Below are 27,271 nucleotides of genomic sequence, written 5' to 3' on the forward strand. Positions count from 1 at the left end.
AGATACAGAAATGAGAGCTACAACATGTGAAGCCCACATCCTGAAAGGATAATAGCCGAAATTTGTGGTTAATCCATCCAGTAACTTTGAAGATATTAAAGGTAGAAGTTTGTCGCATTCCTTAAAATTCAACATCTTCAGAAAGCCTACCCAAACATCTTCCACTATTCATCAAGTTTCCTCTCATCTGCAAAACCATAAAAGAGCGGCTTATGATAGTATGGTACATCAAGCCTATACGGTCCCAATGTCTGAAAGTGATCTTAAAAAAGAATTGAGCAATATTCGTATGATTGCTAAACTCAATGGATACAATAGTTCTTTCATTGAAGGTATTATCAATAAATACGAACATCGTCCTATAACCACTCTGAAAAAAGAATAACCAAAAATTTCTTTATTTTCTACCTTTACGTTCAATAAAGATATTTATAAGGTCACTAACGTTTTTAAAAAACATGATAAAATCTCCTTCAGAACCAACAATAATAACGCTAAAGTCTTACACAACTCATCTGTTAATAGAACTGATCGTTTTTCAAAATCTGGTGTATATAGGGTCAAATGCAACACCTGCAATTCTTCTTATATTGGACAAACAGGAAGAAGCTTTAAAATACAATACTTGGAACATGTCAATGCCCAAAAACACAAATTTTCTGCAGTTGGTCAACACATGAATGATTATAATCATAAATTTACTGACATTAAACAAGATATGGTAATTCTCAAAATTATGAACAAAGGACCCCTCCTTAACATAACAGAGAATTGCTTTATAAATCTAGACCAATATTTTAATCCTAATTTCAATCTTAATGACATTTCCGAAAAATCGAACATTCTTTTTGACCTGCTCATTCACTTTTCAGACAAAAAAAATCTAATATTAAAGGTCCGATTTTTCATTTTATTTATAGTACTTTTCTTAATCATTCTTCCATATTCCCACATCCCTCAGCCCCACCCTAAAAAAATATATATATATTTTAAAAAATCCTTTTCTTCTCCTTCCTTTATTTTTCACCCTTCACCTCCTCAAGTTTTCCTTGCATCTCACCTACCACCATTTTCTCTCTTCAGCTTATTACAACACGCGTCAATTCTCTTATGACAAATATTTTCTTCCACCAGACCAAATATTGTTTATTTCCTTACTGTCATTTATTAAAAAAAAAAAACCTTTTCTTCTCCTTCCTTTATTTTTCTCCCTTCACCTCAAGATTTCCTTTGAACCTTACCTACCACCATTTCTCTCTTCAGCTTATCACAACACGCGTAAATTCCCTTATGACATATTTTATTTAAACATTTTCTTCCACCTGACCAAATTTATTTATTTCCTACTGTCATTTATTCAGAGTCAATTGTACGGTCCGCATTGAACTCCGAATTTATATCCACCTTTATTTAACTCCATATATGTTATTCCGCCTCGTGTAACATCCATCGTCCTTCAAGATTCCAGAAGCAGAAGAGCTTTCTTCTAGCATCTTACTTCGCATCGACAATTATTTCTAGTTTATAAACATCTTGAGAAGACAATGTCACGGTACTTTAATTTCAATTGATCTCTGAATGAACAACATCATCGCTTGAAAACCAACCTTTTTCGATTTCCACTTTCACAACTTGTCATTTTTATACGACGCACAGGAACTTTTTTATGGTTCTCTATTTTTTAACATAATATAGCACTTCTCTGGACTCCTAAGCCTCCACGCGCAACAATTACCTAGTTTCAAAAAACTGAAGAGCCCTTCCAACATCCATGTGTTTTGACGTCTATGAATACCTTAAAAAATGACGTAACTTCTTCGAATATACAACAGCAAACTCAAGAAGCCAGCATTCAACTGATAATTCTTCTTTATAACATCTTTTAGTGCACACTGGACTTTTAATACTATACGGCGCACTGAACTTTATTCATAAATAAACAACATAACTTCCGCTCAGTGCTTCGTCAATTGGAAGAGTTATTATTTTTAATATATTGCTGCTCAATATCCCACATGGTATGTACTTTTAAAAAGACTGTACTTGTGTTTACATTGTTTATTTTTTCTTCGATATTTACGCTTTACTTTACTTCAGGCTGATGATGACCTATTACTAGATCGAAACTAGTCCCTATGTAATTTAAACTATTTACACTTTGTATTGAAAAGGTGGACCTGAAATAATACTCTATTGCAATCACAGTTCAATACGGATCTATCACTATGAAGCTTATTTCTTTTAACCACTTTTCTGTCATGTGGGGCAGTGAGCCAGCCCACAGCGGGGTATATAAGGGTATATAAGGTAAACGACTTGACAGGTATACTCAGTTGAAATCTGCAACTCAAACATGGGAGAAGATTATGCTGCTGCATCGCGTTACGCGAAGTTGTGAATCGTGCCATAATACAGTGGAACCTCGATTCTCCGTTTTTGGAGGGATCACAAAAAAAAAAAATGTACTACACGGGAAAACGGAAAATCTGGGAATGAATGAACCATGAACAATTTGGCTAAACATAATAAAAAAAGAAATATGTATACTTAAAATCTTACAAACATCCCCTAAACCAAACCAAACTACAGCGCCAATGGGCTTTCCGCTACCAAGCGACCACTGCTCGGTCCGAACGCCTGCAGATTACGAGGTGACGCACGGTCAGTGTGACGAATCCTCTCGGCCGTTATTCCTGGCTCTCTAGACCGGGATCGCCATCTCGCCATTAAATAGCACCTCAATTACAGGTAATCGTAGAATGAGTGAACCTGGAACCAGCCCTCATATCCAGGTAAAAATGCCTGACCTGGCCGGGAATCGAACCTGGGTCCTCTGGGTGAGAGGCAGGCGAGTTTGTGTTACATTAATTGCTGGTACGCGACTTAAAAGTCTCGAAACATTACAATCAGTTTTACCGGGGAAACTTCGTCGGTTTCCTTGAAAAACTTCTTTCAGTTCAGCAACTTTGATCGGTCAAACTGTTCGAAAAACCTAAAAACATCAAGCCAAACAATCGACCACAAGTAGTTTTTAATTCTCTAATCTAATAAAATAAAGCACATTGGATACAAAAGCGCCCAACATGATGGCGAAATCCCTTTTTCTTTAAATCTTCCATTGTAATTTGTTCACCGGTATACTGTTCGTAGTCAGTTTGTGGAAATCTTGTACCACGCAAATTAGGCCTGCCGCCTGCATCGACTTTTAAAGGTTATGTTGAACTCGAGAATGTTGTTTTGAATGTATCGATTCTCAAGTTTTCGAATGCATTATATTCAATTATGTCCGTCATTAATCACGATTAAATTGGAAAGAGAAAATGTATCATCAAAACTTCCGAATTTACGGTTATTCGCGACCTTGACCTCAGCTGGAAAACGTGCTCGCTGTCCAAGTTGGCACGAGTGCGAAACGATACAAACATTTTTAACATTTTAACACAATAACGTGAAAATCCTAGTCTTACATTAGTACCAATACAGTAATAGGCAATCCCAAAACCTCCCATGGCTTTCTGTATGTCCGTCCTCAATTTTCGTTCCAAGAGGTCACTAGCAACCAAATTAAAAAAGTACTGTACTCTATTAAATCTAAAGCAGTAGGAGTAGATGACATCCCTATACATTTCATACATAATATAATAGGCGCTATCCTCCCGATTATCACACATATATTCAATTACTGTCTCAGAAATGGAACTTTCCCTGCACTCTGGAAACAAGCTAATGTCATCCCAGTGCCCAAGATAAACGATCCTAAACTGACCTCTGACTATCGCCCAGTTTCTATTCTTCCAGCGCTTTCTAAGGCTTTGGAAAGACTGGTGTACGAGCAAGTATTGAAATATTTAAATAACTATTCTCTCCTTGACCCATTACAATCGGGCTTTAAGAAAGGGTACAGCACTGCCACGGCTCTCCTTAAAGTGACAGAAGACATCAGACTAGCTATGGAACAACGACAACTTACAGTACTAACGCTACTGGATTTCAGTGGTGCATTTGATACAATAGACGTACAGCTACTAATTAAGAAAATGGAATCTTACTTGTTTGACCCTTTAGTACTGAAGTTTTTTTCGTCATATTTGAAAGATCGGAGGCAGCGGGTGATAACTCGCGAAAGAAATTCAGAATGGCGTACAAGGAAAGTTGGCACGCCACAAGGTAGTATTTTAGGACCGTTGCTTTTTACATTGTATATCAATGACATTTCATCTTCTCTAAAAACGTGTAATTATCACCTATATGCTGATGATCTCCAAATTTACTACCATTGCAGCTTAAGCGAATTACCAAACGCAGTAAAATGCATAAATGATGACATGAAAAAACTCAGTGAATATGCTCTCGCAAACAGACTTCTCATAAATCCATCAAAATCGCAAGCTATCATTGTCGGTTCCCAGAAGCTCCTACACAAGATCAATGATTCGATCATTCCTCCTTTACAAATAAATAATAGCACAATTCCGTACAGTAAAACAGTGAGAAATCTTGGGGTGACTATGACTGAAACTCTAAATTGGACAGAACATATCAAAAACATAAGTCATAAGGTGTTTGCTACTCTACACCCACTGAAATTAAACAAAGATATTATACCACTAAACATGCGGCAAAGATTAACACAGACCCTAATTCTTCCTATCCTTGACTACTGTGATGTTATCTTGGTAGACGCTACTAAAGAACAAACTAGGAAACTGCAGCGTATTATGAATTGTTGCCTTAGATTCATTTTTAACCTAAGGTATGATGTGCATATTACTCCTTATTATCAGGCACTGCACTGGTTAAAACCTGATAAGAGACGTGAATATCATATACTTGTCTTAATACACAAACTCCTGCATAGTAACTCCCCCCGGTATATTTCATCTAAACTTCACTTCCTCTCTTCCTTCCATAATCGTAACACTCGCTCGGGCTCCACTTTAGCTATTCCTCTTCACCACTCTTCTGTGTATAATAAATCTTTTTGTAACCGGATCCAGGCTTTGGAATTCCCTGCCAGTAAGTGTCAGGAGCATCGACTCCTTCCTCAAATTTAAAATATCTTGCCGAGACTTCCTGTTGAGAGATACCGATTGAAGTGTGTACTGGTGTGTATTGTGTGCGTGTGATTGGTTATTGTAAAATTAAAAATTGTTTCTGTTAGTTTTATATAATATAAACGTAAGGGTAGTTGATAAGTGTGTACATTGTAAGTGTATGTGCAAGTGTCTGTGTGAGATAGAAAAGAGGACTGAAGTAACGAGCTAATAAGATAATAAGCTGCATATTGTGTGGATGTGTAACTTAAGCTTAATTTAGGAAATAGTATAAGTAGTGTAATTAGTATAATCAGTAATAGGTAACCTTAATATTATTTATTGTATTGTGGTTAAGTGTAAGAGAGGGCCGTGTGCCCTAACTTCGCCACATGAAAGAAGCCATAATAAATAAATAAATAAATGTAAGAAGGTGCAACATCTGTTCTCATCTCGATAACTTAATCGTAAGTGATAATAGTAAAATACTAAATTTGTGTTACTTAAGAAGGAGCTGCTTAGATTCCTGCCTGAAAGCTCAGTGACTATACGTTGCCCTGAGGGAAATGCCGAAAACATGTTCGGCGATACACTCGGAAAAAAAAAAAAAGTAAATACCATATCTAAGCCTGGACATAATGCAGACGCTTTGCAAGTAAGTTACAAACATTTGACAAAACTCGTTCCGTCTTCAAGCAGAGCTGTCGAAATGCGCTCTGTCTCCTTCCAATTGTTGTGGACACTCTCTGCTTTGTGATTTCGATTCTCTAAACAGTACCACCCGAATGCGATGCTAAGATGGTCCCTTATGCAAGTTCACCGCCGATCGCTTTTCCGCTTTCCCAAATTACCGCAATGACTAGACGTTAACACCAAAATCCGCAAGTACGGTATGCGTTGCCGTTCTTTCGCGAGATACAGTTTCTTGAAATACGCGTGATAGAGGATTTAGCGTTGACGCGACTGAAATTTCTGAATGGTTGATACGGGAAATCGTTTCTTCGAGGAACGGACAATGCGGGATTTTTACAACGCGATTTAATTAGGATGCTTGCGGGACTACGTAATTTGAACGGATAATGCGGGAAAACGTAGCTCCCGGGAACGTATAATCGAGGTTCTACTGTACTTGGAATTTCATCGTGCGACTCCTCAATACTTAGAAATTACAACCGCGTCGTGAATGTGTGAATTATTTTAAAGCACTTCAAAATTGAGCTTTGTGTTACAAGACTTAAAAATTTTTCGACTAAGTTTCGAACTTGTGATTTTGAAGGTGTATTCTGGTTGAATTTAATACAAGTGCTAGACTTGTTAATTTACAGTGCATTGTAGACTTACCTATTTTCAATGTGTATTTGAACTCTGTCACTATCATGTACTGTGATAAGAACATTGGAAGGACTGTGCGCGATAATTTAAACTTATGACTTGACAGACTCATGAATTTCGAGATGTTTCGACATGTTTTTCGTCTGTAAATATGATTTTGAACTGTTCAAGGTGTTACGCTAGTCAAATACTCAGTGATTAGTAAGATTAAATGTGGTCAATTTTCACGTATTTTTTGAATGTTCGAACAATATCATTAGAAAAGTGACTGAACCTTAAGGACATTTTATGTCGGTAATAGGAAATATGGACTCTGGGTTAGGCTAATTCACACAGAAAATCTACTTAAGAAGCGAATTCTAGAATTTTAGAGACTGTCGCATACATCGTGTGAACTGAATTTAAGCATGATTTTCCACTGACTGTGACCCTAATATTCATGCTGAACTTACGTGATTTTTGAATATTCTGAACTGTGCCCATTGTTCAATTCCATGCTATACAAACTGTGCATTTAAAATTCGTAACTTAAGAAGCGATTTCATTTTTTTCGTAAATATTTCAGAAAGCTACGTTCTTCACCATCTTAGACCTTAACCAGGCGTACAACCAGATCCCTCTAGCTGAAGAATCGAAACATCTAACAGCTTTTGCCACGGATTGGAACTTGTATGAGTACAACCGCGTGCCTTTCGGGCTTCCCACGGGGGCAGCCGTGCTCACGAGACTGCTAGATAGGGTCTCCTCCGACATCAAATTTGAATACTTATATCATTACCTTGATGATATCGACTTATTTTCTGAGACCTTTGAAGAACTTGTAGATCATCTGAAGGAAATACTCAATAGCCTTCGGAAGGCCGGGTTGACTGTGAAGTTATCTAAGGTAGCTTTTGCTAAACCATCCATGTCATTCCTAGGGCATATTGTGTCGCCCGATGGTGTTTCTATCGATCATTCCAGAACACAGGCCATCCGTGATTTCAAACCTCCTAAGGACATCAAAGGTATTGCCAGGTTCATCGGCATGGTGAATTTCTTCAGGAAATTTATTCCCAATTTCGCTAACAGAGTGGCGCCCTTGAACTTACTTCGTAGGAAAGGCGTCAAATTTGAGTGGGGGCCGTCTCAACAAGCCGCTTTTGAAGACCTGAAATTAGCTCTATGCAATGCCCATGTCATTGCTATGCCCAATTTCTCGAAGAAATTCATTGTTCAAACCGACACCTCGTCGGCGGCGGTGGCTGCTGTGCTTCTTCAGGAAACTGAACTCGGAAGGCGACCCATCGCCAATGCGTCTAGGACATTATCAGCCCAAGAGGCCAAATCTTCCATCTATGAACTTGAAGGTTTGGCAGTCTTACTTGCATTAGAGAAGTTCCGCCTCTATCTGGAACACGTCAAGTTCAACCTGGAAACAGATAATAAAGCCTTAAGTTGGGTCTTAGCTAGGCCGCGTCGTACTGGCCGTATAGACCGATGGGCCATCAGGATTTCTGCCTTCCAATTTGACGTTAGGCATATCAGAGGATCCGAAAATGTTGCTGCGGATGGACTAAGCCGCACGTTTTCTCATGATGTGGAGACCGCTGAACAGGATGATAGTTCTTCTCTTCCCACGCCCATACCTTCGGGCATTAATGCCATTCCAACTGATGCCCCCATGTTGTTCAGCGATATTGAAAAATATCAACGTGAAGATCCTGTGCTGGCCCCTATTATAAAAACTCTTTCTTCTGGGAAACATGTTGTCCCTTATGTGTTGAGGAATGGAGTTTTATGTTGCCCATCGAGGCATGATCACAAGATGAAAGTAGTGGTTCCAGCTGTTCTTGTTCCTATGATCTTCAAGTATTATCATGAGACCCCATTAGGGGGGCATTTAGGCATCTTCAAAACTCCAGAAAAGATCCGAGAGATGTTTATTTGGAAAGGTATGGACGGTGAAATTCGTGAATTGGTAAAAGATTGTAAATCTTGCTTGCTTTGTAAGCCCACCTTGCCCACTAAGCTAGGTCTATTTATTCTCACCAAGCGTCATGCCCCATGGAGCGCCTCTATATAGACTACGTCGGACCGTTCCCCCAATACAAGGGGAACGCCAACAAATTCATCCTAGTGTGCGTAGATGGTTTCACTAGGTTTTCCTGGTTATTTCCGCTGGCTACCGCTCAGTCCACCATTTCTTGTTTAAATTCCATATTTGCTTTTTTTGGTCCTTGTCAATATACAGTTTCTGATAATGCTAAAGCCTTTACATCCAACCTCTTCCGTAAATTCTGTTCTGATCTGTCTATATCACATGTAACTACATCAGCGTATTATTCTCAACAATCTCAGGCCGAGCAGGTCAATCGTAATCTTAGATCGGCTCTCATTGCATTTCATCATGATGATCATTCCAGGTGGGATACGTACCTGCATTGGTTGGCCTTTGCTTTGAATTCGGCGGTTCATGAATCTCACAAGTTCGCCCCAGCTGTTGATCGTGGACGGAGGCCCACCAATTTAAAAGTCTGAGATCAAGTCATGGTTAGAAACTTTGTTCCCGCGGGCAAGCTTACCCCCAGATTTCATGGGCCGTGCATTATATTGGATTTCCTGACTCCTGTTACATTATTAGTGAGCAATCCAGCCACGGAGAGGACCTTTAGAGTTCACCTCTCTCAGGTAAAACCTGTGTAATGTCATTGTTAACCTAGCCATCAACGTTTAGCAGCAGTTTGAAGGTTATATATTTTTTTATATTTTGAGGACTTCTGGACTATTACTTTATGTAATTATGTATATGATCTGTATGCATGATCTTCCCCTCTGGTTTTCCTGCCGTCAATTCCTTAGTGGCCATTACCAAGCCCCCGTCTCCTGCATCTCCGCTCTATTGGCACTAAAACACTTTCCACGCCGCCTGCCCCTCTGTATCACCAATAAAGATCGGACTCTCAAATCTGCAACAACACCCTCCTGTCGCCGAGATCTTACTGTTTCAGTGCCCCCTCAGCTGTCTGCTGCCATACTGCAACAGAAGTGGGGTACGGGCCCACTCCCCTCCCCCGTGAAGACTCCTTGTGAACGGCGCGCCGGAGTCCATCTCCCGGCAAAGGCTGAAGTGCAGTGCCCCTACTGCCAACTCATCTGGCGATTGTACATATACTTCTAATCTGCCATGTCCTTCACCACAACTACCCCTCTCACAGTACCGGGAGAGGTGTATCTCAGAGTACACAAGGGGTCCGGGCGACCTCAAATGGGTATCGGCAGCGGCGGCAGGTCTTGCCGTCAAAACTATCAACATGTTGTTAATACTCCACAACAACAAGGACACTTTAAAGCTGGAGTTAAACAAGTTTCTACCTATCAACTTCAAAAAAAAACTTAGAATTTTTTTTCTCTTCAACTGAAAATGTTTTCTTAAAATTCTTCTGTGTCACCCCAAGCAAGGACTTTGGAGGGGGAGGGGGAGGCCTGTACCGGGAGGTACACCCCAAAACCGCGCATTCAAATACAGCGCCCAAATTAACTACTTTATTGGTAAAACAGTGATACTGAAACTACACCAACTTAGAACTTTACTCAGAAGATGTCACCACAGAAATATGATGTAATTTTGTTATTGTGCAGTTTCCTAACCTGAGTATATTTCTACTTATTTTGTTTGACATTCATCAAGAAGTTTGGACATTCTTCCACAAATGACACCACTAAAACTATGACTATGACCATGCACCCTTATGATTTAAAGAAGTTTTGTATTTTCAGGTTTTTGTAACTGAATGATGTTCATTTATTTTTGGGTTGGCAATTATTCCTTTTATTTCCGCCCGTTTTGAATCTAGCCAATCCCTAATTTTTGTAATTTATTTCCAATCAATACCTTATCTCTCATTCACCTTGGGTTTAACCAATAAAATCAAGACGGCGTGTCCTCATTCATCTTGAATGATCTCGAACCTTCCCTGAAGGTTTATAAACTGCAGCTTTTCTCGTCTCTTCGCCAATTGATCGTCATCTTACTAAGTGTGTGTGTGTGTGTCAAAGCAGGAGGCGGGCGGCCTCTTTCTTCGGTCAGCAGTACATCTACAAGGTAATGGCCACATAACATCTTTCTTTCTTTCTTTCAAACTCCGCAATTTAACCTGAGGGAAAGGTCCGAATCGTTAACTATGTAACCTACTTTTCTAAAAATGGAATTTTCTGCCGGCTAATGTAAAAACTTCATAAAATCTTTAACTGTAAATCGGGGATAGAGAGTGAATTACCCTCTCGAGCTTCCCTTCAACTTGGTTTGAGGCGACTATGTTTTTCTCTAACTGATTTTCCTACTGTAATGTGTTAATGTAATTTCTATACGAGTCACCTCAGTAGTTTGGGAATAGCCCCTGTTTCATCGGCCTAGAACCCCTTAGTTTTTTTGTGTTCATATCTAGGAGTGCAAGTGTACGCCTCCATTGATTTTGTGTTCGGGCCATTAATTTAACCGGTTATTCTTATTCCACGAGGGCCCAGTAGGTTGGGTATTTAATACCCCTGTAAAATTAAGTTCAATTTTGTAAATGGTGGTTTGAGAGACTAGAGAGTGATGTAATGTTGCCTTGAGTAGGCAGTAAGAAACTGAGAGCCTGTTAGCTCTTTTTCAAATTTTGTGATTGTAACGAGTGACTCTGGAAGGCTAGATATTGTATTTTGGGAGCAAGTGCTCCATGAATTAGGGGTTTTCTGCCCTTGAATAAATTTGTGCCCTTTGTAAATTTGAGCTCGTAGCTCAGGAAATGTAAAGCTAGGGGCTTAAAGCCCGAAGTGTTAAGGTTCTGAATCCTGGATTTTTCCCAATCTGGTTTAATGATTGCTACTTGTACCTGTAACATTGGCATGAAAAAATTGTTAAGTTTAAAGTTCTAAGTTTAAAGTTATAAAGTTCTAAAAATATAACCTTAAGTTTAAGTTTTAAATTCTATTCTTGACATTGTAGTTAGACCCATTCACCCCGGCACCTCTTTCACCTCTGCGTTCCACAGGAAACCCCGTAACAATAACAATAATAATATAACACTAATCCGAGAGAAAAATTGAAGGGATCTAACACTTCGAAAACTGAAGGTATCGGCCAAAGAAAGACAATGACCACGAAGGGTGTGAAAGCGAAAGACACCCTAGCCCTCGGAAACCTAACAGCCTCGGGGTCGGAAAAGAACAAGAGTTGACCAAGGAAGGTCGACAGAACAGATGAAAGTGAGGAACCTGGCAGAAGTAAGTGGAAGCAATGCCAAGACTCAGGTAAGGGTCCCGTGGTCGCCAACCCACGTTCCCAAGTTCAGAGCCCCTGGGGCCCTTTTTGTCATTTTTTTGCTAGGGGCTTTACGTCGCGCTGACACACATAGGTCTATGGCGACGATGGGATAGGAAAGGCCTAGGAGTTGGAAGGAAGCGGCTGTGGCCTTAAAGTACAGGGCTGCTGATAGTGGGATTCAAACCTACTATCTCCCGGATGCAAGCTCACAGCCGCGCGCCTCTACGCGCGCGGCCAACTCGCCCGGTTAGTCACTTCTTATGACAGGCAGTGATTACCGTGGGTGTTATTCTACTGCCCCCACACACAGGGGGATATTATTGTTCATGCCCTGAGGGGAATATATTGAAATGTTGTCATATTCGTTTTTTACGCATTCGCCGCCCGGCTACTCATTCCTGCCACCCGACTGATGAACATTTCTGGGGAGAACACTGCATGCAATTCCACTATATTACAGGGATGCTGATGCTGGCGTTTTACCCGCTGTTCCAACATGTCCCACAGATCATCAGTGGTGTTCAAGTCAGGTGATTTGCAGGTCACACATGCGTCCAGCACAATGAACTTTGCTGTTGTCATCCTGAAAAATTGAGGTATCAACAGCATACTCATCATGCAGATGTTGACTGAAAGGCAACACCTGATCATCCAGAATGTTTAAACAAACATGCTGGTTCATGTTAATGGTCACCTCAGTGAGCGGGCCCAATCTGTGATAAGTAAAACACTCCCACAACATAACAGATCCACCTCTGGCTTGAACTTGACGTTGCACACATCCAGGATGAAAGGCTTCATTCGACCTTTGGCGCACTCGACGAAGTGCACCATTCGAATACAGGCAAAAATGTGATTCATCAGACCACATTACGTTCCGCCAGTCAACTACTATGCAAGTTCGATTATTTCCAGTGCACTGAAGATGCGCAGCTTTATGTGCCTGTGTGAGCAATGGGCTCTTGTGATAGGACAGACTACCGCATTCCATCTAAATAATAAAGAAGCCCAAAGGAAGCTACATGTGACTTTTGGCAGAAGCAAAGTACCCCATAACTACAATCCAATATATCTTGGAATCACTCTGGATCGGTCCTCGACATTCAAACAACAGAGCATCAAGATATCGAAGAAACTTGGCTCAAGAGTAAATCTACTCTGCAAGATTGCCAGAAGCAGCTGGGGTGCAGACGCTAATACACTACATTTTGCTGCACTCGCTCTTGTGTATTCTGCTGGTGAATATTGTGCCCCTGTATGCGAAAACAGCGCTCGTACCACTAAGAATGATGTGCAACTCAATGAAACCATGAGAGTTATCACTGGTACTGTTAGATATACTCCCACACAGTGGCTACCAGTCCTAGCCAATATCACTCTGCAAGATCTAAGGAGGAAAGCAGCTAAGGTGAGCTTGCTCAAGAAGATCACCTCTCATAAGAACTCCCCGTTGTATGATTCCCTGCGAGATCCACCAACAACACGCTTGAAATCACGAAAGCCACTCTGGGTTGATTTAGAAGGTATCAATTCTTTCGGCATGACCTCCAAGTGGCAACGTTGGAACGAACATCCACCCAACAATGCTCACCTGGTTGAAGATCCTACAAAGAAGGTAGAGGGATTCCAACTACCATGCCAAACCTGGTTGAAGCTGAACCGCATTAGAACGGGTCAAGGGAGGTGTGGTCACACCTTAAAGAAATGGGGTTTCCGTACATCTGCTGCCTGTGACTGTGGAGTGGAGGACCAAACCATAGAATACATTGTTCAGGAGTGGCCATTTCATGCATTTGACAGTGGTCTGAAGACTCCACCCCATGTGACACCATGTGCTCTGGAATGGTTGTGAAATTTGAATATTTCCATTCGATTATTTGTAAACTTTTGTGTACTTGTACAACCATACGATATATATATCTACCCAAGTTGATGTACACGGTCTGCTTGAAGCATCAATGTCTCACTGATAGCTACTGCTTCATGCTCACGTAGAGGCAGCGAGCGTGAGCACGGGACTTGTTCGCTGCGTCATCTGTACAGGCGTAATGATTCATCTGTGTGTGCGCACTACGGTGACTTTTTTGTCCGGTGAGCTTGTTTTTACTAGTGGCTGATAAGAGTTCGTTGTCTGCGTACCGTTAAGAGATACGTCACATACCGAGTTACAGAGTTCACAGACGTATTCCTGTTGAGGTTTTGTGGAATGTTTTTGTCCTACATATTTTTGTGGTGGTAACCATGCATTAAGCCAGCCACGTGGTGTAGGGGTAGCATGCCTGCCTTTTACCCGGAGGCCCCGGGTTCGATTCCCAGCCAGGTCAGGGATTTTTACCTGGACCTGAGGGCTGGTTCGAGGTACACACCGCCTACGTGATTAGAATTGAGGAGCTATCTGACGGTGAGATAGCGGATAGCGGTCCCAGTCTAGAATGCCAAGAATAATGGCCAAGAGGATTCGTCGTGCTGAGCACACGACATCTCTGCAAGCTGAGCAGCGGTCGCTTGGAACCCCAAGGCCCTTCATGGACTGTAGTGCCATGGGGTTTGGCTTAGTAACCATGCATTGCTAATTCTGTTACCAAACAACAAAGGTCTTGCTTCAGTCTTATCCATGACCGATCTAGCATTGGACTTGTGACATTAAAATCTGGACATTTTGCTTCACTCCCCTTTGACCAATTTCCTTTGAAAAGGAATGGAATCGTACACACAGAACTTCCATCAAGAAAGTTTCTCTCGATTACTGATGCCGGCTTCTTCCAAAACTAGTTCTGGAGTAAGACGCTTGATATGTACTAATTAGACTAATGCATAGTTTATGGAATGCGGACTGCAGATGCACAGAACCACCCAAGTTAGTGGCCAGATTATTAACCGTTTGCTGTTTCCCATTTAAGGGCAGCTCCCCAGCTGGAATTACCGTATTTTCTGGCATGGACATTAAAATATCAATAGACACAACAGCATAAATGTCACCCTTTAAAGAAAACAATACAGAGGTCAAATAAATAAGGATATGAAAGGAATTTCTTTTGCATTTTATTTCAAAATGATCAGTGTATGTGTATATTTGTTCATACCCAATTTTGAGTCACAATATTGCCAGTTTCCTAAACTATTTCAGTGACATTGCCTGCCTTACTTATGGGCACACGCAAAAGTCTCCTACTAAGAAGTAATAGTTTCAGGTAAACAACCAAACCCATATAAATTAGAACACATTTACATATGCCCTTATATTGTCAGCATAATGTTTTGCCAGGTAGTATCAACAGTGCCAGTTTTTCTTTGTAAATATTCAGAACGAATATTTGCCTGTTTTACTTCAAGATCATAAAATTCCCATCCCACAAATAACTGAAAAGGAAAAAAGATTATTTTTTTTTTTTGCTGAACTTCCAGAAGGTAAATCAGGATTTCAACCAGCATTATTTTCCCAGTATTCCAGTTCAATAGAACGATTACTGTGATAATTTACTAATAACATTTCTCTGTAGCCCTGTCCCTTGTCTTCACAAAATATTTGCCCACTTTTTTATGATTCTCTAAATCAATGTCACTAATACATTCATCAGAATATTATTCTGAACCTCTACTAGAAAGTTTACTACCTCCACAAATTTTTAACATATTCCAATTTTGGATTCTTTCAAACCTTGTGACGTCTCTTCAATAAGTAGACAACATGACGAGAACTCAAATATAAATAATCTCGAACTGGAATACAATGTTTATAAAGTAGGTCTGCTTGTGGAATACATGCACGAAAAACTGTCAATAACGTGCTGAGGGCTTACGAGTCATGGGATTGCACCACAGTTTCACGAGACCCTTCAATATTTCTCCCAACACACATTTAATGAAGTCTGCCGAGCGCTTTGGAGCATTAAGCAAAGCAGGAGAGTCGCCAAACTCGGGCGCTATGGAGTGTTAGGAATGGCATAGGGGTTAATAAAACTGAACAATGTAGAATGCTATTGTACGAACACCAACTTGCCACTGTTTCTACCAGTTCTATTTGTTTAGATACAGTAATCTAAAAGTGAATGAATGAGTGAGTGAACGAATGAATGAGAAAGGACAGCCAAGGATACTGTGTGTTCTGCAGAGGAGAGCAATGAATCAACATGGCTGATAGCTTTTTATAGATCTGGTTTATGAGTAATGATAGATATAACACTAGTTCAAATACCCAAAATATTTCATTTAATGAGTCTGTAAGGAAAATTTATCAGAACATTAACAAGCGATCAAGAGATTTATTAATTTAGACAAGAAAACATTTAGAATGATTTAATGGTGGTTTAAAGAATTACCATCAATCTCGATATCCTTTGCGTCGTTTTCCATTCGCATGGGTTCCTGATTTTCTTTATCAGTGGCTGACAAGTCTGTATTCTCATTGCCATCTGGAGTGGACCCTTCTGCAAGAGCAGCATCAATATCAAATGCAGTCTTTTTCTTCTTCTTTTTCTTTTTCAATGTAGGGTCAAAAATCTGAAAAATTATGATGTAATTAATACGTTAACACTGAAATGCAATAGTACAGCTCATTATCAAAAAGAGTTATAATATACAAATCACACGCTAATGCATAAAATAAGCAATAGTGTCTGAAATCATGTTCCAGCAACTTGTGAGGGAGATAGTGACTTTCATTCTTCCGCATATACACTATATTCACTTCTGGGAAAAAAATGTGTGTTAATACATATGTTAAAAATTTGTATCCAAAAAAGTTGAAAAGTTTCAATCTTGTGACAGTGATACACTGAGCAATGAAAAAATAAGAACTACGGCATCGATAAAAAAGAATTCTGATGAATATCGTATACTGTCAGATATCATTCAGAGCAAATGGTTCTTGGGTGACTTGGAACATGTTTATCATTTTCATCACAAGCAGCCTTGAACCTTACAACGAAAGACTGAAATATGTTCTCAAACTAATACATTTCTCTTCTCAAGAACTATCCATTAGGTTACGGTTTAAAACTGCTGTATTCGACTGCAACACCCATTGGTACATCCACGAAGTTGCAGGCAGTAACGTAGAATTTTCAAAGACAACGACTGTATTTACAATACCTCAAAATAAATCAACGCAATCTGTGATTCCAGAAATAACAGACAGAAGTTATATTTCAAGAAATATGGGTCTCTGACGAAAACAAAATTGAGTAAAAGTGAAACTAAAAGAAAACACTTTTCTCAATTAAGACCTACAGTGGAGTAACCAATAGGCAGTTACTGGACAAAAAATACAGATAAAATAAAGGATTATGGCAATTTTTTAACGAGTGTTTCTCTATAATATTAACTATGCGATCGGATACTACTGAGTATTGATCTTGCAGTGTGTGAATCATGGCCTTATGTTTGAATACACAGCTACACTGCCAAGTTGCAGTTCAGGCAATATGATTGTCACTCAGAGTGAGACCATGCAAAAAAAGGTACTGTATTTTAGGCCTAATCTATCTATCGTAAAGAGTTCAGTTTTTTTCATTCTTCTTGGAATTTCTACTCCATTAATTACAATGTTTATAGGATATTGTTATATTTTGATTTCAGTACTGATTTATGAAAAAAAAAAAAAAGGTCACTTCAAACACAGATAAGCATATACTACAAAGATGTTTGAAGACTTCTGTGTAGAGTGTGCCAAGTTAAACAAGAATAATTCTTGGTGAAAAAGGAAACAGCTTTTGAAATGAGGTGTAAGAATGCCCCAAAGGCGAGATGAATAGGTCAGATATCAAACTGACTTGGAGAGAGAACGATTTGACAAAATGTGACCAGAAGAAGACAAGATTGCTAGCACACATCTTGAGCCAGCAAAGATTGCTAGTAGTTTTTTTTTTTTTTTACGTCGCACCGACACAGATAGGTCTTGCTAGCACACATCTTGAGCCAGCAAAGATTACTAGTAGTTTTTTTTTTTTTTTACGTCGCACCGACACAGATAGGTCTTACGGCGATGATGGGACAGGAAAGGGCTAGGAGTGGGAAGGAAGTGTCCGTGGCCTTAATTAAGGTACAGCCCCAGCATTTGCCTGGTGTGAAAATGGGAAACCACGAAAAAACGATTTTAAGGGCTGCCAACAGTGGGGTTCGAACCTACTATCAACTGGATACTGGCCGCACTTAAGCGACTGCAGCTATCAAGCTCGGTAGCAAAGATTGAAAGTTGTCATTTTAACAACATTGACACCACACCAGCTACCCCATCTCCTCACTCTGCTGCTCTCTGCCAGACACACTGATGGCAGCCAATATAATGTATGTTTAATGCGCTAACAGCAACATGGACAAACATAACTGTTAGTCATAACACCTCCAGAAGTGACTGTCAGTGTAACGGCATGTCCTTGTGCCTGTCACCATAATGGAACATCCGCATTTCTGGTATGCCTTGGAACCACTTGATCATCAGCCTGGCATCAAAATGAAATACCTGCTATTCTTCCATTCCCTCGTGTGATACGTTCTTCCTGTGCGCATGCGTGATCCTCTTTGTCTTCCTCTCTTGAGGCCAATTATGCTTTGCTTGCCGTCCTATTGTTCAAGAGTCCAATGCAAAGTATGCCTTCATCAATCTTGGGAACTTAGTTTTCCTTATGAAACCTGCTTGGTTGGCAAAGATGCATATTCATTAAGGCCAAGGATGACATATGAACATGGGTTATTAAATAAACTCTGCTGTTTATCTGCTAGTAGTATCCCTTTGTCTTTATAGGGGTATGTTTGACACTGATATTTTCCCATGAATTATATTCCTTCTATTCATGTTTACTCCAAACAGTAACCCACACACACACAGGGCAAACGAGCAGGCCATGGGACATCACTAAGACTGGAAATGACATGTCCAGGGAACATACGGTTTAAAACTGCCACTGACGCCCTAGATGTGTGTGCTGTCATACTATCTTGCTGGAACCAAAGTTAATCTATATCAATGAGGCACCCGTGTAGTTCTAGTGCCAAAAAGCTTTACACTGCAATGTAGTGGTCCAAATTCACTGTAATGGAACGACTGTACTCATCGAAAAAATATGGTCCAATTATCCCAAAGCTGCTCACACCACGATCATGCAGAATGTGTGGATCGAAAGTTCTGCTTATTCACATAACATAACCGGAAACATGGAAATTTGCTTTGTCACTCATCACCAATCATATCAAACATCTTCACAGAGAAAGCTCTTCGTACTTCCAAATCATGAGGTCTCAACTTCAGGACAGCCACCAGTGTATAGGGCTGGAACTTAAATTCATATGCAGGATTCTTTTCACCGACCAATCAGAAAGATGCACAGCAGCAGCACGGCGAAAAACGTTCCGGACTACTCTAAAACGCTTTCCTCACTGCCTGGATATTCTCAGGCACACGAGTGGTTTTTGACCTTCCTGTTGATTTCCATATAGATGCCGATGGAGCTATTCTGAAATTGTTAGCCCACAACAATAACGTAAAATAGGAAATATTTTAAAAAGTTCCACCCCTAAAGTGTTAAATGGGGTTAGCTCCGAAAATGAAATGATTCACCCCTCCAAAACCGTTTGACGTACAAAGTTGTACTTTTTCGAGAAGGTTCTTCTTTTATGTCCTAGGTGTAAAATATTGTATATTTCAAAATATTTCTCCCATAAGGTGTTTAGATGGTGGTTGACTCTGAAAAGTACAATATCCATTCTTCTGAAACCGTTTCAGGAACAAACTTAAAATTTTACATAAAGGGTGGTCATCTATATCCTATATTTAAAAACATTCACCCCCTAGAAAGGCATTCATTCCTCCATTACCGTTCGATGTCGAAATTTACAGGTTGGTTGCTTTTATGTCCTAAGTATTAAATAAGATAGGTTTTAAAACATACCAATTCTTCTGTATGGGGTTTAAATTAGTGTTAGATTGGAAAATAAATAATTCTTTCAAAACCGTTTGATGAACGAACTGAGAGTGTATTTTACAGGCTCAGCTGACAGTGAACACTCAAATGTAAAACTGTGAAGAATAACTTTCAATTTAAAACCATAACAAAGCACAGGTATTTTGCTAGTTAAGTATATATTTGGCAAGTCCAAAGGTACATCGGCAGGCGGGTAATGTCTGTCCTTGCCTATTCCCATGCTCATTAGTTTCTCCCATGCCATGGCAGGCCATGTGTTGTTTTAATGAACTGAATGCATGTCTGATTCTACATTGTGAACCGCTTGGGATGTTCCATTCCGGAGCCATTTATAATTGTCAAAATGCTGCTGTGTTGGTTGTTTAATCTGTCTATGACCTGCATTCCTCCATGTCATTAGCTCTTTCAGTTCCAAGTTAAGCCACAGTGCGGGAGCTCACATTGCCCAGACTGCTTTTATAAATCTGACCATATTTGTGGCCTATACTGCTCTTTACTGTCTAATTACAGTGTTTATTTTATTATGGTATGTTTGGTATTGACAAGGCAGATCCCAATGAAATTCCTTGATTCACGGACTGTTTTCAGCGGAGCATGTCAGACAGAGTCCTATCACGTACTCATTTAGCTTACCTTCTTCATTATCAATATTCTTGGCTGTCAATATGCAGTAACATGGGACACCAAGTGTGGCTTTGATAAGCAAATTACTGTGTATCTTCAAGATGTCTCTGAATGTGGTAGCAGGCATATCCCTTTCTACCGTCTGAACTGCTTACTACTGCTTGACCGCCCAGGCAGGAAAAGAGTGAGGAGTACTGTGTTAAAGCAAGCAAGATGTTTCAATCCTGGGCAGAACGGGAATTCTTGTCATGGCCAAGACGAAATGAGATCGCCTAGTACTATAGCTGATATAGCAGAGCCTGTAGGCAAGTGTGATTTTAGTTGCTTGCTATCATTGTTAAAACAATATAACAAGGGTGCTCCTCCCTTTGCAGTAACATAAAACTTTGTGCCCTTTTATTTTTAATAACAAATATTATATTAAAAGACATGTGATGTGAATGTGACCAATATCTATATAAAGTAACAAAGAAGGTCTCATAACTAGTATAATATATCAATTTTCTAAATAATCAAAACTAAGCATACTATTTATTATTAACTATGTACAAACCATTTTCGTCTCTGATATACACATTTAATATTTATTATTAAATAAACAATATTCTTGTATAGAAAAATTAATCATGACTCATTTATACTTCTATACTTTTCATATTAAAATATACTGAAATGTTATGACGATGCAAGTATCTACAGTAAACAGAGTGTATCCGTGATGTTACAAACTTTCAGGGATGATGGAGGACGGCAAGTGGATCAATTTGAGATAAGGAACCAGTCCTGAAATGTTTGAGTCAAAAGTTATTAATGATCCAAGTTATTTAACGTCCGTCCGTTCTTAAAAGACACCGGATGTCGGAATTTCGTCCTGCAGTTCTTTAACGTGCCGGAAGCCAACGACATGGGGTTGTCACCTTTAAACACCCTTAAAAGCCACCAACCTCAGTCGGGTTTGAACCTGTTAACTTGGGATTAGTAGACCAACGCCATATCCGTACGACAGAACTTTGTGTGACAATGACATGCCTGCAATGACGCAGGGGGACGCCATTTTGAATATTTGTTGTAATGGAACAGCTTGTGAAACTTGTGCAGGTAAACCGACTTAAATGAGTAAAATTTTGCTTAACTTCTGACTCTATTGGTTCCAGAATACAGCAAGTTCCTTATCTCAAATCGATTTATTTGTCACCCTCCATCATCCCTGAAAGTTTGTAACATTATCACAGATACACCCTGTATAAGCTGAAGAGATCTTGTAGGCCTAACTATAATATTTTATATCAATATTTTAAAGGGGCATAACAGAAAATATTGTTCTTCATGTACATACCAGCATACATTTCTATATAATATTAATACATCAGTGACGAACACAGCGTGACTGCCTTTTACCCGGAGACCCCTGGTTCGATTACCAGCCGGGTCAGGGATTTTTAACTCGATCTGAGGGCTGGTTCAAGGTCCGCTCAGCCAGTGTGATTACATTTGAGGGGCTATCTGACTGAGATGACTCGTCACACTGACCACGCGTCATCTCACAATCTGCATACCCTCAGGCTACGGGTGGTTGGCAGGCACCTACCAGGGCTGTTGTGTTATGGGATGGGGGTAGTGAACAAACAATAATAGATGTACATAGGTGAAGTAATAATAATATATACCAGGGATGGGACAAAGGGTTACTTTCCAGTATCATGTTCCTGTGTATCCATTACACTGCATTCCTGCCATGAACAGAAGCAAACCAGAGACTACTCCAAGAAAAGCAAGGAAATATTTGAGTTTTACACTACAGATGCAATAATCAATAGAGAATGGATGAAAGCCAATTATGCATTGAGATACATCATGACGTGCTCTGCGGATGCAAACTTTGTGGTAACCCATGCGGCATATCACATAATGTCCGGCTCCATGGCTAAGGGGTTAGCATGCAGGCCTTTGGCCACAAGGGTCCCGGGTTCGATACCTGGCAGGGTCGGGAATTTTAACCAACATTGGTTAATTTCGTTGGCACGAGGTATGCGTCTTCTTCATAATCATTTCATCCTCATCACGACGCGCAGGTCGAATACAGGTGTAAAATCAAAAGACCTGCACATGGCGAGCCGAACCTGTCCTCGGACACTCCCGGCACTAAAAGCCATACGTCATTTCATTTCATATCACATAATGACATGTAAGTGCAGAGAATGTCTGACGAAGATTTAAGATTATGTACCCTGTGCGAAATTAAATATATTTTATTATGAAAGTTTAGATTTGTTAGTTAGTCTGTTGACAGTACAAGTGAAATGCACTCAGTGGTGTAGCGGGAACTTGTGCTTTGTGAATAAATATATAAAATAACATAAATATCACAAAATGTCACTTTCAGAAATATAATGTTAGGTGACAGCTGATGGGGAGTGGTGCTGCCAAATTTAAATAGCTATTTAAAATACACTTTTGTCATAAAAATATACATAAATTATATATTTTGTATTCAGGAAAGCTTACCCTATTCAAAATGGCAAAAAAGCCTTTAAATATCCCACATGTATTTACTAGTATTCAAATTGTGGCCAGCTTGGTGAGAAGGCAATGGCAATGTCACCTGGCTACAACACCCCCCCAACCACTGTACCCTTGAGTGTAAGTATTTCCTTGTGTTTGTGGTAAGGTCCTCAAGTACAAATATGCTGATCTGTTGGAAAACACGAGGAGTATCGCAGGAATTACTTTTTCTTTTTTACAGTGACTTGAAGCCCATAGGTTTTAGTCTCTCTCCAACACAAGATGGTTGATTCAACAAGGTTTGTAAATACTGTACATTACAAGGATGTTTGATACTATATTGCAGAAAATAATATCATTTGACATTTCTATTTATGCAAGTGCTTTCTGATTTTTATTCTCCTGATAGGATCTTAAACTGTTCTCTTTCCATTCTTGATTTTGTGTTTCATGAAACATTTCCTTTTTGATACCAGACTGATGACCTTGGCGCAGAGTAGGTCGTCTGGCGGTACTTAAATGAGGGTACAGTTTCATCCGGATAACAACGTTAAAATGCAATTCGTAACCGTTAGCATTATTGGAACAGGCACAGTGTACTTTTGAAGAAGTGGAATAAGGCCTTTGCGATGATTTACCATACTATATATTATTGTTGTGGAATTCAGAGTCTTAATTGGTTGCTACACAGAGCATACAGTATTTGCCATATGCCAAACAATAAAATGTAAATTTTCATTTCCTTAGTGGAACAGCATCAAAACAGACATGTACTGAAGTCTACTAAAACTAATGGGAAAGATGACAATATAATACAGAAAGCAACTGCTCAGAGTGCCTACAACTTACTCCACACTTAACCTACTTTTTTCTTGTCAGAGTACGGTATTGGCAATGACCATTTATATGCATGAACTTAAGCTGCAAATTTATTACAGAAAAATAAGAAACAAAATATAATGCATCATTTAGGCTAAGACATAAAATCAGATCACTAGTAAAAATTCCTTAAACTATTTCATCTTAAGCCTACACGTTAATTTCAGGAAAGACAGGTTAGGAAAGAAAAATTGCCGATATCCGAATATTTATGAAAGCTACAGTAAGAGTACAGAGCAGAACAGGACAGCGATACTCTACTGGAACCAGTAAGTATATATGAGCACTTCTAAGTAACCTCTTAAGAAGAGACTAAGCCAAAACAATAATATGGTGTTATGTTCAGAATTTAAGTTTACAGTATTTAATGTTTTTCCGTAACGAAGAACCGTACCGTAAGTCCTTAAGTCATACTTTCAAGTCAAGCAGCCCCTTATAATATACCGGTATGATACAAGTAAGTAATTAAACGAATGACCTTATACAAGAGACAGCCCTTCCCCAAAGTAAAAACGCGATTGAACAAGATTAAGGCAAATAAACGATACAAGAACAACTCATTATAAGTGTAATGTTCTTCTGTGGCATCTAAAAGCTGTTACCAATTCCATTTCTTATTTTGACGGCTTGATGTTCACGTTCGAATAAGCGAAATTATACAACCCATCTGTTGGAGAATGAAATTTGCTATAAGAAACAGGTAACCGCTGCAAACAGGAAAATCGCTCTATCCATACGAATGTTTGCCGACTGACATTAGATTTCTAAAAAATAAAAGGTGAACTTAAAATATTCAAAATATGTTCAAAGCAATTTACTATTATAAACAACTCACAGCTTCTTCTTCAGTCATTTTGTGGCAGAGTGATACCTAACACGCCACGGATGGAAATATATACCTCGCTAACAAATCTTATGTCACTTTGAACTAAAACTTGCAATCATATGCCAACAATTTCAGCCAAATTGCATGAAGTATTGCATCAGCTCAGTTTCTTTCCTGCCTACCCCTACCGCCACATGTAGAGCAGACTGAGTGTTTGGAATATATTGCCATCTGGAGGTAAAGTTTGATAGCAAGACACAAATCGAATAACGAAATGCGTAGCACTGTATAGCCTGGTCAGTGTTGCCAATATAGCTTTACCCCCTAAATATAGCTTATTTAATCCTAGGTTTAGCGGAAAAGAACAATATTCCAGCTGTAGCTTTTTCCACGCCAAATCTAGCTTATTTCCTTCAAAGTGCCTCATTTGATGTGGTGTTGTGGTCTCCCCCAGTATTTTAAAAAAAAAACACAAACGCGCCCGCACATTCTCTCTCTCATACATATAAGTATAACAACACTGAAACTAGCTATGATCATGGTAGATGACTCACCACTGGTGTCCCATGAGAGCACGGAATGTGCCTTTATGATCTAATATTAAGACATCCCTACCTTTACTTCAGTTTTACTATCGTCCGATCACCTCACAAAACTTCGTTACTTGCGCCTGGCTCTTCACTTTCGTCTATCCTATCCGACCTACTTTGGTCAACTCTTGTTCTTTTCCGACCTCCACGGTATTAAGAGCCCTCGAGGCCTAGGAAGTCTTTCACTTTCACGCCTTTCGTAGTTTTTATCTTTCCATGGCCGATATCCTCATTTTTCAAAGTGTCAAACCATAGCTGATTACAGTTACTCCTTCCACCTTTTCTTTCTAATTAGTGTTTTTATAAAGGACTTGACTGAAGATAGTGACTGGGATGCAGCACCAATTGAATTATTCACAATTGACGAATTAGAAGAAGTTGTCCGTGAGAGTAAGACTAGGAGAGCAGGAGGTCCAGATAACATATTCTACGAACATATCAAAGACTTTTGGGCAACCCCTAAAAGAACCTGTCACGGAACTTATGAATCAATGCCTCAAACAAGGAAGAATACCAGACAAATGGCGGGAATCACTTTTAAAAGTGATGTACAAGGGTAAAGGTGATGTGAGTGATCCGAACACCTACCGTGGAATCGCTCTCGAGTGCACATTACTGAAGGTTCTTACAAAAACACTGACAAATCGATTGAGGGATATAGTAGATGATAAAATACCGGAAGAACAGTTCGGATTTAGAAGAGGCAGATCAACAATCCAGGCAATCAATTGATTGCTTGAAGATATACAAGAAGCACTCAGGTTGCAGAAAGGAAAGCTCTATGCAGTGTTTATAGATTTCCGCAAAGCCTTTGACTCCACAAGCAGGAGCCTGATCCTTCGGAAACTGGAAGAGATAACAGGGAAAAACTGTTACACAAAGCTTATTAAAATATATTATCAGAAAACTATGTGAGAATATGCGATGATTTAGCACAGTCAAAACCAATCCTTCAGACGATAGGAGTCCTTCAAGGGGATCCTCTGAGTCCACTTCTTTTTAATGTAATAACACGTGATGTTACAGAAGCAGTTGCTACGATTCGTGCAAAAATGTACCGTATCTGTACGCTGATGACATGGTAATTGTATCGCCATATCGAGATGAACTTCAGAAAGCAGTCACCAATCTGACAAATTGGTCAAAAGAAAACAATTTAGAAATTAATTATCAGAAGACGGTAGTCATGGTTTTTAGAAGGGGAGGAAGAAGAGCAGCATCAGACATAATACGCTACGAAGGTTCACCTTTAAGGATTGTCAATACATTCAAGTATCTCGGAATGACTTTTCAGACAACTGGAACCACATTTACAGGTCACATAAAGGAAAGGACTCTGGCTGCAATCATAGCAATAAATGACATAGATAACCTTAGTCAACTGTCAATCAGAACGGCCTTGAAACCAGTGGCGTATCCTGGAATCTCCACTGAGGCATGCAACTAGTAACCATGCAGTTAACACAATGTATTAAGTAAATTTCAATTCTAATCACCCTAATTACATGTAGGTGAACTCGAGCCAAACAGTTTTACTGTAAGTTTCTGGATTGAACGTGCGTACACAATTCTTGTTTTCTGTTTTTAAATTTACGAGGGTCCGCCTCTTTGGTGTAGTAGTTAGTGTAATTAGCTGCCACCCCAGGAGGCTCGGGTTCCCTTCCCGGCTCTGCCACGAAATTTGAAAAGTGGTACGAGGGCTGAAACGGGGTCCACTCAGCCTCGGGAGGTCAACTGAGTAGAGGTGGGTTCGATTCCCACCTCAGCCATCCTCGAAGTGGTTTTCCGTGGTTTCCCACCTCTCCTCTAGGCAAATGCCGCAATGGTACCTAACTTCAGGCCACGGCAGCTTCCTTCCCTCTTCCTTGTCTATCCCTTCCAATCTTCCCATCCCCCGCAAGGTCCCTGTTCAGCATAGCAGGTGAGGCAGCCTGGGCGAGGTACTGGTCATCCTCCCCAGTTGTATCCCCCGACACAGAGTCTGAAGCTCCAGGACAATGCCCTTGAGGCGGTAGAGGAGGGATCCCTCGCTGAGTCCGAGGGAAAAGCCAACCCTGGAGGGTAAGCAGATTAAGAAGAAGAAGAAGAAGAAGACATTTACGAGGGAAGGTAGATGTCTCGCGGCTTTAACTATTTGCATCTTTTCAGCAAACGAACGGCCAGTAAATGGCTTTTCAAACTGATTTACAATTATATCCGTTTTAGACTCATCCATCGTTAATACCACATGTGCGCAAAATACACTGACTGACAGAGCAAATGCAACACCAAGAAGGAGT

General features: G+C 39.8%; 1 protein-coding gene across 1 annotated transcript in view; it reads right to left on the bottom strand.

Moving 5' to 3' along the window:
• Positions 1 to 24,613, bottom strand: part of eIF2beta (eukaryotic translation initiation factor 2 subunit beta) — a 119,324-nt gene extending 94,711 nt beyond the window's left edge. Inside the window, exons 1-2 of the mRNA XM_067159744.2 lie at positions 24,412 to 24,613; positions 15,972 to 16,152 (exon numbers count right to left, since the gene is read on the bottom strand). Coding sequence (XP_067015845.1) covers positions 15,972 to 16,152; positions 24,412 to 24,429 — 199 coding nt within the window. The 5' untranslated portion in view covers positions 24,430 to 24,613. The remainder of the gene's footprint in view (positions 1 to 15,971; positions 16,153 to 24,411) is intronic.
• Positions 24,614 to 27,271: the final 2,658 nt, after the last annotated feature.

Source organism: Anabrus simplex, chromosome 1 (assembly GCF_040414725.1).
Source record: "Anabrus simplex isolate iqAnaSimp1 chromosome 1, ASM4041472v1, whole genome shotgun sequence".
In the NCBI taxonomy this organism is placed as follows: Eukaryota; Metazoa; Arthropoda; class Insecta; order Orthoptera; family Tettigoniidae; genus Anabrus; species Anabrus simplex.